General features: G+C 42.0%; 1 protein-coding gene across 1 annotated transcript in view; it reads right to left on the reverse strand.

The window, feature by feature from the left end:
- The window catches only part of MGAT4D (MGAT4 family member D), a 559,080-nt gene that overhangs the window by 143,518 nt on the left and 402,506 nt on the right, over positions 1-13,056 (reverse strand). The window contains exon 7 of the mRNA XM_053703693.1: positions 8,773-8,848. Within this exon, the coding sequence (XP_053559668.1) occupies positions 8,773-8,848 (76 nt within the window). The remainder of the gene's footprint in view (positions 1-8,772; positions 8,849-13,056) is intronic.

Consider the following 13,056-nt stretch of genomic DNA (forward strand, 5'->3'; position numbering starts at 1 on the left):
AAGAAGCAAAAGTATCAAATTTGGAAAATTTGGAAAAAGTATGAAGGGAAGACCAAGTTGCAGCCTTGCAAATCTGTTGAACAGAGGCCTCATTTTTAAAGGCCCAGGTGGAAGCCACAGCTCTAGTAGAATGAGCTGTAATCCTTTCAGGAGGCTGCTGTCCAGCAGTCTCATAGGCTAAACGGATTATACTCCAAAGCCAAAAAGAAAGAGAGGTTGCCGAGGCCTTCTGACCTCTCCTCTGTCCAGAGTAAACAACAAACAGGTTAGATGTTTGGCGAAAATCTTTAGTAGCCTGTAAGTAAAACTTCAAGGCACGGACTACGTCTAGATTATGCAAAAGACGTTCCTTCTTTGAAGAAGGATTAGGACATAATGATGGAACAACAATCTCTTGATTGATATTCTTGTTAGAAACCACCTTAGGTAAAAACCCAGGTTTTGTACGCAGAACAACTTTATCTGAATGAAAGATCAGATAAGGAGAATCACAATGTAAGGCAGATAACTCCGAGACTCTTCGAGCCGAGGAAATAGCCATCAGAAAAAGAACTTTCCATGAAAGAAGTTTGATATCAATAGAATGAAGGGGTTCAAACGGAACCCCTTAAAGAACTTTAAGAACCAAGTTTAAGCTCCATGGAGGAGCAACAGGTTTAAACACAGGCTTAATTCTAATTAAAGCCTGACAAAATGCCTGAACGTCTGGAACTTCTGCCAGACGCTTGTGTAAAAGAATAGACAGACAGAGCAGAAATCTGTCCCTTTAAAGAACTAGCTGATAATCCTTTGTCCAAACCCTCTTGGAGGAAGGACAATATCCTAGGAATCCTAACCCTACTCCATGAGTAATTCTTGGATTCACACCAATGAAGATATTTACGCCATATCTTGTGGTAAATTTTCCTGGTGACAGGCTTTCGTGGCTGTATTAAGGTATCAATTACTGACTCTGAGAAGCCACGCTTTGATAGGATCAAGCGTTCAATCTCCATGCAGTCAGTCTCAGAGAAAGTAGATTTGGATGATTGAAAGGACCTTGTATTAGAAGGTCTTGTCTCAGAGGCAGAGTCCATGGTGGAAAGGATGACATGTCCACTAGGACTGCATACCAGGTCCTGCGTGGCCACGCAGGCGCTATCAATATCACTGATGCTCTTTCCTGTTTGATTTTGGCAATCAGACGAGGGAGCAGAGTAAACCGTGGAAACACATAAGCCAGGTTGAAGAACCAAGGCGCTGCTAGAGCATCTATCAGTGCCGCTTCTGGGTCCCTGGACCTGGATCCGTAACAAGAAAGCTTGGCATTCTGGCGAGACGCCATGAGATCCAATTCTGGTTTGCCCCAACGGAGAACCAATTGAGCAAACACCTCCGGATGGAGTTCCCATTCTCCCGGATGAAAAGTCTGACGACTTAGAAAATCCGCCTCCCAGTTCTCTACACCTGGGATATGGATCGCTGACAGGTGGCAAGAGTGAGTCTTTGCCCAGCGAATTATCTTGAAGACTTCTGACATCGCTAGGGAACTCCTGGTTCCCCTTGATGGTTGATGTAAGCCACAGTCGTGATGTTGTCCGACTGAAATCTGATGAACCTCAGTGTTGCTAGCTGAGGCCAAGCCAGAAGAGCATTGAATATTGCTCTTAACTCCAGAATATTTATTGGGAGGAGTTTCTCCTCCTGAGTCCATGAACCCTGAGCCTTCAGGGAGTTCCAGACTGCACCCCAACCTAGAAGGCTGGCATCTGTTACAATTGTCCAATCTGGTCTGCGAAAGGTCATACCCTTGGACAGATGGGCCCGAGATAACCACCAGAGAAGAGAATCTCTGGTTTCCTGATCCAGATTAAGTAGAGGGGACAAATCTGTGTAATCCCCATTCCACTGACTGAGCATGCATAATTGCAGCGGTCTGAGATGCAGGCGCGCGAATGGCACTATGTCCATCGCCGCTACCATTAAACCGATTACTTCCATGCACTGAGCCACCGTGGGGCGCGGAATGGAGTGAAGAACACGGCAAGCAATTAGAAGTTTTGATAACCTGGACTCCGTCAGGTAAATTTTCATTTCTACAGAATCTATTAGAGTCCCTAGGAAGGAAACCCTCGTGAGAGGAGATAGAGAACTCTTTTCTTTGTTCACTTTCCACCCATGCGACCTCAGGAATGCCAGAACTATCTCTGTATGAGATTTGGCAATTTGAAAGCTTGACGCCTGTATCAGGATATCGTCCAGGTAAGGAGCCACCGCTATGCCTCGCGGTCTTAGGACCGCCAGAAGTGAGCCCAGAACCTTTGTAAAAATTCTTGGGGCTGTAGCCAACCCGAATGGAAGAGCTACAAATTGGTAATGCCTGTCTAGAAAGGCAAACCTCAGGAACTGATGATGATTCTTGTGAATCGGAATGTGAATGTAGGCATCCTTTAAGTCCACTGTGGTCATGTACTGACCCTCTTGGACCATGGGTAAAATGGTTTGAATAGTTTCCATCTTGAATGACGGAACTCTGAGGAATTTGTTTAGGATCTTTAAATCTAAAATTGGTCTGAAGGTTCCCTCTTTTTTGGGAACCACAAACAGATTTGAATAAAACCCCTGTCCTTGTTCCGTCCGCGGAACTGGATGGATCACTCCCATTACAAGGAGATCATGTACACAGCTTAGGAATGCCTCTTTCTTTATCTGGTTTGCAGATAACCTTGAAAGGTGAAATCTCCCTTGTGGAGGAGAAGCTTTGAAGTCCAGAAGATATTCCTGAGATATGATCTCCAATGCCCAGGGATCCTGTACATCTCTTGCCCATGCCTGGGCGAAGAGAGAGTCTGCCCCCTACTAGATCCGTTGTCGGATAGGGGGCCGCTCCTTCATGCTGTTTTAGAGGCAGCAGCAGGCTTTCTGGCCTGCTTGCCCTTGTTCCAGGACTGGTTAGGTTTCCAGGCCTGCTTGGATTGAGCAAAAGTTCCCTCTTGTTTTGAAGCAGAGGAAGTTGATGCTGCACCTGCCTTGAAATTTCGAAAGGCACGAAAATTAGACTGTTTGGCCTTTGATTCGGCCCTGTCCTGAGGAAGGGTATGACCCTTACCTCCAGTAATGTCAGCAATAATTTCTTTCAAACCAGGCCCGAATAAGGTCTGCCCCTTGAAAGGAATGTTGAGTAATTTAGACTTTGAAGTCACATCAGCTAACCAGGATTTGAGCCATAGCGCCCTACGAACCTGGATGGCGAATCAGGAATTCTTAGCCGTTAGTTTATTCCAGCGGTTTCCAACCTGGGGTACGTGTACCCCTGGGGGTACTTGGCAGGCCGGTTGGGGGTACGCAAAAATATTGTTGGCAATGGCGGAAGATGCGGGGAGAGGGTTGGGGGGGCATTCTCAATGGGTCATCAACTAATAAGCATCGTGGAACTGTGGAAGGAAGGAGCATTTAGCCGGAAAGTGACAAATTAAGTCCTGGCCTGGCATATAGGAAATATGTGGACCGGGTGTGGATGACTCCGGTCCACATATTAATGATTACCCTGTGTCACCAGACAGCTTAGCCTCCTGCTCCACCCACCTCTGTCCCATGCACACAATTTTGACTGCAAGTGCTCAAATAGAAGCGGCACTGCAGCAGCATAGCTACGTGGACACGTGTGATAGAGCCGTTGAGATTGCGAGTCACACAGGCGAGGCAGGTCTAAGTCAGTGCCGGTAAGTAAAGTACTGCTTCTAGTGCTTGCTTGATTCAGATTGCTTCACTTCCAACTAAAAACGTTCATAGTCGCTGCGTGGTTAATATCGATCTGATCTCACAAATTTAAATATTTATTTTTATGATCATTACACTTTGACTCCCCCCCAGGGCCTTGTTTAGGAGCAACCAGGCAGCTTCCAGGGGCACCAGCCACACAGCAGGACTCCTGAGAATAAGATCTGAGCTTTAATCCTGTTGATACATGTACAGTTGTATGCAATTTAGGTATAGCTTACCTCCCCTATAAAGTGCTTCCTTTATTTTGAGGGATGGGTGGGGGTAATGAAGAGAGGGGGTACTCATAAATGAAAAGCCTAATCATGGGGTACAGGAGAGAAAAAAGGTTGGGAACCACTGGTTTAGTCAAATGAACAATGGCATCAGAAACAAATGAGTTAGCTAGCTTAAGAGTTCTAAGCTTGTCAACAATTTCAGTCAATGGAGCTGTATGGATGGCCTCTTCCAGGGCCTCAAACCAGAATGCCGCCGCCGCAGCAGTGACAGGCGCAATGCATGCAAGGGGCTGTAAAATAAAACCTTGTTGAATAAACATTTTCTTAAGATAACCCTCTAATTTTTTATCCATTGGATCTGAAAAAGCACAACTGTCCTCAATCGGGATAGTGGTACGCTTTGCTAAAGTAGAAACTGCTCCCTCCACCTTAGGGACAGTCTGCCATAAGTCCCGTGTAGTGGCATCTATTGGAAACATTTTTCTAAATATAGGAGGTGGGGAAAAGGGCACACCGGGCCTATCCCACTCCTTACTAATAATTTCTGTAAGCCTTTTAGGTATTGGAAAAACATCAGTACTCACCGGCACTGCATAGTACTTATCCAGCCTACACAATTTCTCTGGCACTGCAATTGTGTCACAGTCATTCAGAGCAGCTAATACCTCCCCAAGCAATACACGGAGGTTCTCAAGCTTAAATTTAAAATTAGAAATCTCTGAATCAGGTCTCCCCGATTCAGAGACGTCACCCACAGACTGAAGCTCTCCGTCCTCAGGTTCTGCATATTGTGACGCAGTATCAGACATGGCTCTTACAGCATCTACGCGCTCTGTATCTCGTCTAACCCCAGAGCTATCGCGCTTGCCTCTCAATTCAGGCAATCTGGATAATACCTCTGACAGGGTATTATTCATGATTGCAGCCATGTCCTGCAAAGTAATCGCTATGGGCGTCCCTGATGTACTTGGCGCCATATTAGCGTGCGTCCCTTGAGCGGGAGGCGAAGGGTCCGACACGTGGGGAGAGTTAGTCATCATAACTTCCCCCTCGACAGACTCCTCTGGTGACAATTCTTTTATAGAGAAAGACTGATCTTTACTGTTTAAGGTAAATCAATACATTTAGTACACATTCTCCTATGGGGCTCCACCATGGCTTTTAAACATAATGAACAAGTATCCTCTGTTTCAGACATGTTTGTACAGACTAGCAATGAGACTAGCAAGCTTGGAAAACACTTTAAAGCAAGTTAACAAGCAATATAAAAAACGTTACTGTGCCTTTAAGAGAAACAAATTTTGACAAAATTTGAAACAGTGAAAAAAGGCAGTTACACTAACAAAATTTTTACAGTGTATGTAACAAGTCAGCAGAGCATTGCACCCACTTGCAAATGGATGATTAACCCCTTAATAACAAAAACAGAATAATAAATGACAAAAACGTTTTTTAAACACAGTCACAACAACTGCCACAGTCTACTGTGATTGTTACCCTCCTCAAACACGACTTTGAAGCCTTTTGAGCCCTTCAGAGATGTCCTGGATCATGCAGGAAGAAGCTGAATGTCTGTCAGTATTTTTAGCTGCACAGAAAAGCACTAAAATAGGCCCTTCCCACTCATATTGCAACAGTGGAAAGCCTCAGGAACTGTTTCGAGGCAAAAATCAAACCAGCCATGTGGAAAAAAACTAGGCCCCAATAAGTTTTGTCACCAAACATATATAAAAATGATTAAACATGCCAGCAAACGTTTTATATTACACTTTTATAAGAGTATGTATCTCTATTAATAAGCCTGATACCAGTCGCTATCACTGCATTTAAGGCTTTACTTACATTAATCCGGTATCAGCAGCATTTTCTAGCAAATTCCATCCCTAGAAAAATATTAACTGCACATACCTTATTGCAGGAAAACCTGCACGCCATTCCCTCTCTGAAGTTACCTCACTCCTCAGAATATGTGAGAACAGCTATGGATCTTAGTTACTTCTGCTAAGATCATAGAAATCACAGGCAGATTCTTCTTCTAATGCTGCCTGAGATGAAACGGTACACTCCGGTACCATTTAAAAATAAAAAAACTTTTGATTAAAGTTAAAAAACTAACTATAATACACCACTCTCCTCTTACTACGCCCATCTTTGTTGAGAGTTGCAAGAGAATGACTGGATATGGCAGTGAGGGGAGGAGCTATATAGCAGCTCTGCTGTGGGTGATCCTCTTGCAACTTCCTGTTGGGAAGGAGAATATCCCACAAGTAATGGATGATCCGTGGACTGGATACACTTAACAAGAGAAAGCAGTGTTTTTTAGGTTGTTAAGTGAATGGTCTCCCCAACTGGAAGAAAAATCACTTACCTGCTCCGCTATCCGGCATGTAGACGGTTACAAGTTCTGAAAAGACACAGTTCTTCACAGAGACCTTTGAAAAAGAAAGAACAGAGTAGCCAACTCTGGCTTTCTAAACTAGGGCAGCAATTGTTAGGAAAACGCAGTAAGTACCTCTTTACAAGTTCCTAACTGCTTTAAAGCCACCACTACCGGACTGCAAGGAATGACGTGGAATACGGCTATACCCCAAAACTTGCTTGTAGATTAAATAAAAAAATTTCTTCAGACACCTAAACTTCACCTCCTCCATGAAACGAAGGCAAAGAGAATGACTGGGAGATGTGGGTAACGGAGTGATACTTAGCAGTTTAACTGTGGTGCTCTTTGACTCCTCCTGCTGGCCAGGAGGGATATTCCCAACAGTAATTACTCAAGCCGTGGACTCACCATATCTTAGGAAAGAAAAATGCTTGAAAATGAATGACACCCTATATTACCCTTTACTTTCTTGAGGTTACCCCCATTCTGAAAGAATGCCTGTATCAGTACAAAAGGCTAGAAAAGGGATCATAGTAAGTAATAAAGGGCCACAATAATACTATTTACATGTCCTAATGCTAATCAGTAAATTAGACTATGTATTTTTTCATAATTATGGCCATTTAAGTTGGATGTGAAACAAGGTACAGAAATGTTGGACTTTCTTAGTATCTTTGCTCACTTTGGAATTTCTAAGTATCTTTGTTTACTTGGTTAATAAGCCAGGTAAGAGGTGGTCCGTGCAATACACATAATTTGAAGGAATAAAGACACAAATAAACATTCTGTAAAGCACATATTTAACATTTTCCTCCTACATTTTGCAGAGAATAAATGTAAAACATTTAGTTTGTAGTAAAGATGGAAAGTATTAAGAGTCTTCCATACTGCTGCCTGACAAAGTACAGCTTGGGGTGTATCTGCTTCCATTGCCTAGAAAGTAGGAACTCTCTCTGAAGAATAATGATTTATCTTTAGTTTATATTTATACCACTTGAGATATGGACATCAGTTTTCTGTTTTGGTCTTAAAAAAATACAAAACAAAAAAAACAAAAAAAAACAACACAAAAAGCGCAAATTGTTAGGTTATATTTCACTCTCCACCGCTTCTATATACACACACACACACAGAGACAGAAACTTCACTCCGTTACACACTCACTGGTGATTTTAAACAATCTTGCACAGACCTATTAAGGTCTCATGCTAACACACTAGCATTCTCTTGTCACACTTACTTACACCCACAAATGTGCATCTGCCCCTATGCACAATAATCAGGTACTCTAGCACTCTTATGCATATCCCACCACATATCATTATGATCCATATTTTCTGTAGTGTAGCGGTTCCCACCCGCTCCCTCCCCATGCACGCGCTCGCCCCCCTCCCCATAGTGTCCGTGCGCGCCCCCCCGGTTATCCCCGCCCACGATACCGCCCCCTCCACATCAATGGGCCCATTGATGGCTGCCACCCACCTCCCACAAACAATACGAGCCATCGATGTCCGGTGCAGAGAGGGCCACAGAGTGGCTCTCTCTGCATCGGATGGCCATGCAGGGATATTGCAGGATGCCTCGATATCGAGGTATCACTGCAATAACCGGAAAGCGTCTGGAGGCGAGCAGGATCGCTTCCAGCTGCTTTCCAGACTGAGGATGTGCAGGGTACGTCCTTAGGCGTTAACTGTCTTTTTTTTTTTTTTTTTTTGAGGACGTACCCTGCAGGTCCTCTGTCATGAAGAGGTTAAAAATGTTATTACACTGCTCATTTTAGTAAGGGAGCAATGAATATGCTCTAGGCTAGCATTGTTATGCAACTGAACTTTCCAACATAGAAACACATTAAAATCTAACCTTAAAGAAGTGTATTAATCCATGTGAGGTCACACGCTCCTTTAAAGCTTTTACTATATAGCTAGGAGCAAAAGTGTACATGTAGTGCTTATTGAATCAGAATGACCATTTAGGCAAAGTTGAAAATTAGTAATACAAAACAAAAAGTTGGAATGATGCTTTCATCAATGAAAATGATTATTGGTTCAGCACCTGGGTAGCATTTGCTGATTGGTGGCTAAATGTAGCCAAAAATCTGACGAGCACAAACACCCATGATAATCCCCTGTTGAAATCTGTCACTACATTCCAGTACTTATGTGTTTGCACGTGTGCCGCAAATCTCCTTCAGATACCTGCAGTGTAACTTAGGGTTGATAATGGCAGCACACAGGGAAGTACATGAGTAATGTATTTAAAATCAACTTAAAACAGCAGTTATATAAAAACACAGACCAACACTCGCGTTTAGTGGATAAACAGACCTATAATGTCTTTAAAATTGTTTGTGCGTAAACCAATATGTGTTATTTCTCCTTTATAATTCGAGGGGGGTAATGCTTAAATGACACTTACCTGTAAATAATATGCTCCTTTGGGCTGTGCATAAAGCATTAAAAAACTGTAGTCTAGATTCTGTTTTGTTCTCCACCTAAATAGAAAATAGATTCTTGTTTAAAAAGGGTATCTAGACAATGTATAAAATCTTCAGTAACTGCAAACCATAAACTTGTAAAAGGCAACGTATAAAAATCATATACTCTATTATTTGCTGATGGGAATAATTATAATACGTCAAGACTAAATTTAATCAACTGGTCAAAGGGGTGAAAGGTTTTATTGGAGGGAATCAAATATACTTATAGATATTATCTTACTAGGCCTTCCTAAACAAAACTATGGTACGGATTAGGGTTGGAAAACAAAAACATCCTGAGATAATTAGGGCCAAAACATAGTCGGTGTTCAATGTTCTGCAGTATTAATTCCAATCTTTTTGGAAACGGTAAAACCCCACAGATTTTAGAGTTAAATTACAGAGTTTTGGCTGTTTCCTCAAAAGACTATTAGGATGATAACATGTTTTCCCTCCTGAAGCAATCAATTATTTTACTTCTACTTTATCACTGGGGGTTTTGCCTTAACGTTAAAGGGACAATGTACTTATAGGCAAAAAGATGGCCAGAATTAATTGTATTCAATGCAGGTGCAGGAACAACTTTTAAATGGGGTGGACTCTCTTCCTTTTGTTACAGAGCTTTTGTATAGCCATTACTGCAGTACCAAAATGTTCAGTATAGATGGTGATGTCAATAGGCAAACTCAGTTATTTCAAATGACAAAATAATGGTAAATGTGTCATTTGTGATTTAATACACTACAACAGGTAAATTGATAAATGGAAACATTTTAAAGGGGGGACATTTTTAAAGTATAATGTCCCTTTAAAAATGAGGAAATATTTCATTCTGAAAAGCTTGGAAAGTTCAGCTAAAAATATATATATTTTTTACCATATAGGCTTTATCAAAGGCAGCAGGTAAAACACATACAATAGAAGAATGTAGAGAGTAATAAATGTATTTATATACATGAGCTGATTTTCTTCATTGAAATAATAAACTTTGTATCGAGACAAGCATTTTTATTTTGGTTGAGCAATGCTTACATTTGTTGCTTAAGCCCAGTTGGTTATTTCTAACTAGTGACTGTAGCATACATATACCATAGTATTTCTTGTATAAGTTTACTTATAAGTCCATTCCAATAGACAGTGACTATTTAATCAGTTTATTTTTGCATTAGATAACAGTAGCCCCTTATTATGCAGACTCCCATATGGTATACTATTGAGATATGTACAAGTCAAGATACAAATCTTTGGCTATCAATCATTGGTTAATCATAGGGATTTCTTCAAGAAATGGCTGCACAGATATCCTGTATTTTTTTAATTTACTATCTATTTTTTAACATTTCATAAAAAGTTAAATTTTATATTTTAATTTTCCTCCCCACGTGAGTCAGGGCATAGAGTAGGAATCCCTGAATAGCCATTGACATGTATATATTTTATTTTAGAAGACATTCCAAAGTATTGATCTAGGCCCATTTTGGTATATTTCATGCCACCATTTCACCACCAAATGCGATCAAATAAAAAAAATTGTTCACTTTTTCACAAACTTTAGGTTTCTCACTGAAATTATTTACAAATAGCTTGTGCAATTATGGCATAAATGGTTGTACATTTTTCTCTGGGATCCCCTTTGTTCAGAAATAGCAGACATATATGGCTTTGACTTTGCTTTTTGATAATTAGAAGGCCGCTAAATGCCACTGCGCACCACACGTGTATTATGTCCAGAAGTGCAGGGGTTAATTAGGGAGCTTGTAGGGTTAATTTTAGCTTTAATGTAGTGAAGTGTAGTAGACAACCCAAAGTATTGATCTAGGCCCATCTTGGTATATTTCATGCCACCATTTCACCGCCAAATGCGATCAAATTAAAAAAAACGTTACATTTTTCCAAATTTTAGGTTTCTCACTGGAATCATTTACAAACATTTTGTGCAATTATGGCACAAATGGTTGTAAATGCTTCTCTGGGATCCCCTTTTTTCAGAAATAGCAGACATATATGGCTTTGGCATTGCTTTTTGGTAATTAGAAGGCAGCTAAATGCCGCTGCGCACCACACATGTATTATGCTCAGCAGTGCAGGGGTTAATTAGGGAGCTTGTAGGGTTAATTTTAGCTTTAATGTAGTGTAGTAGACAACCCCAAGTATTGATTAAGGCCCATTTTGGTATATTTCATGCCACCATTTCACCACCAAATGCGATCAAATTAAAAAAAAATTGTTCACTTTTTCACAAATTTTTTCACAAACTTTAGGTTTCTCACTGAAATTATTTACAAACAGCTTGTGCAATTATGGCACAAATGGTTGTAAATGCTTCTCTGGGATCCCCTTTGTTCAGAAATAGCCGACATATATGGCTTTGGCGTTGCTTTTTGGTAGTTAGAAGGCCACTAAATGCAACTGCGCACAACACATGAATTATGCCCAGCAGTGAAGTGGTTAATTAGGTAGCTTGTAGGGAGCTTGCAGGGTTAATTTTAGCTTTAGTGTAGAGATCAGCTTCCCACCTGACACATCAGACCCCCTAATCCCTCCCAAAGAGCTCTCTTCCCTCCCCCACCCCACAATTGTCCCCGCCATCTTAAGTACTGGCAGAAAGTCTGCCAGTACTAAAATAAAAGGTATCTTTTTATATTATATAAATATATATATATATATATATATATATTTACATATGCTGTTGTGTAGGATCCCCCTTTAGCCCCCAACCTCCCTGACCCCCCCCCCCCAAAAACAGCTTCCTAACCCTTCCCCTCTGCCTTATTGGGGGCCATATTGGGTACTGGCAGCTGTCTGCCAGTACCCAGTTTGCAAATAAAATGTTTATTTTTATTTCTATTTCATTTTTCTGTAGTGTAGCTTCCCCCCCTCCAAGACCAATCCCCCACCCGCTCCCAGATTACTTAGATTTCCAAGTACTAAATATTTTGCACCCCTTTCTCCCACTTATAAAAACATTTTTTTCTGTAGTGTAGCAGTTCCCACCCGCTCCCTCCCCGTGCACACGCCGGCCCGCCTCCTCCCGTGCACCCGGCGATCCCGCCCCCCTCTCTGACAAGGACCGCATCGATGGCCGCCCACCCGCCTCCCACTTCAGCTCCCACCCACCAACGAATGCGACCATCGATGCCCGGTGCAGAGAGGGCCACAGAGTGGCTCTCTCTGCACCGGAGGGGTAAAATTTGTTATTGCAGGATGCCTCGATATCGAGGCATCCTGCAATAACCGGAAAGCAGCTGGAAGCGATCAGGATCACTTCCAGCTGCTTTCAAAACCGAGGACGTACGCCATACGTCCTCAGGCGTTAACTGTATTTTTGCTGAGGACATATGGCGTACGTCCTCGGTCATTAAGGGGTTAAAAAAAAAAAAACTAGAAATTTGACTGTGAAATAATAGCAGTCAGTTTCCTTCACACGTGTGCGTTTCAGGGCCTGCCAGGGCACAGTGTCACACCAGTGCAACTCATATCTGGTGTAACAGTAGTGTACATAAAAAAAAAAAAACTAGAAATTTGACTGTGAAATAATAGCAGTCAGTTTCCTTCCCACGTGTGCATTTCAGGGCCTGCCAGGGCACAGTGTCACACCAGTGCAACTCATATCTGGTGTAACAGTAGTGTACATTTAAAAAAGAAATACAATTTTGACTGTAATAGATTGAATAGCAGTTAGTTGTCTGCAAGCGTGTGTGTCAGGCCTACTGCGTCTACTCTGCCAACTTCTGCCAGTGCACAGTGCCACTCATATCTGTTGTCACAGTAGCTTGCACGCATAGTACCACTAATCAAAAAAAAAATGACAGGCAGAGGCAGGCCACCCCACAGGGGCCGTCGTGGTCATGGTGCTGTGATTCCCTTTGGCCCTAGAATAATGCAGTGCGGTGCGTTAAACGGGGAGTTTGGTCTGTCACTGTGAAGCGGGCGTAACCCTTACACTAACTGATCGATACAACATCATACCTGATGTTTTAAAGCACGTTATTCCAAACAATTTAGGAATGTTAGGTGATTTATGCCCTTTATGGATTAAAACCAGACTCTGCATCAACTATGTAATTTTCCATGGGAGTTTTGCCATGGATCCCCCTCCGGCATGCCACAGTCCAGGTGTTAGTCCCCTTGAAACAACTTTTCCATCACTTTTGTGGTCAGAAAGAGTCCCTGTGGGTTTTAAAATTCGCCTGCCTATTGAAGTCTATGGCGGTTCACGAACA

Source organism: Bombina bombina, chromosome 2 (genome assembly GCF_027579735.1).
Source record: "Bombina bombina isolate aBomBom1 chromosome 2, aBomBom1.pri, whole genome shotgun sequence".
NCBI lineage: Eukaryota > Metazoa > Chordata > Amphibia > Anura > Bombinatoridae > Bombina > Bombina bombina.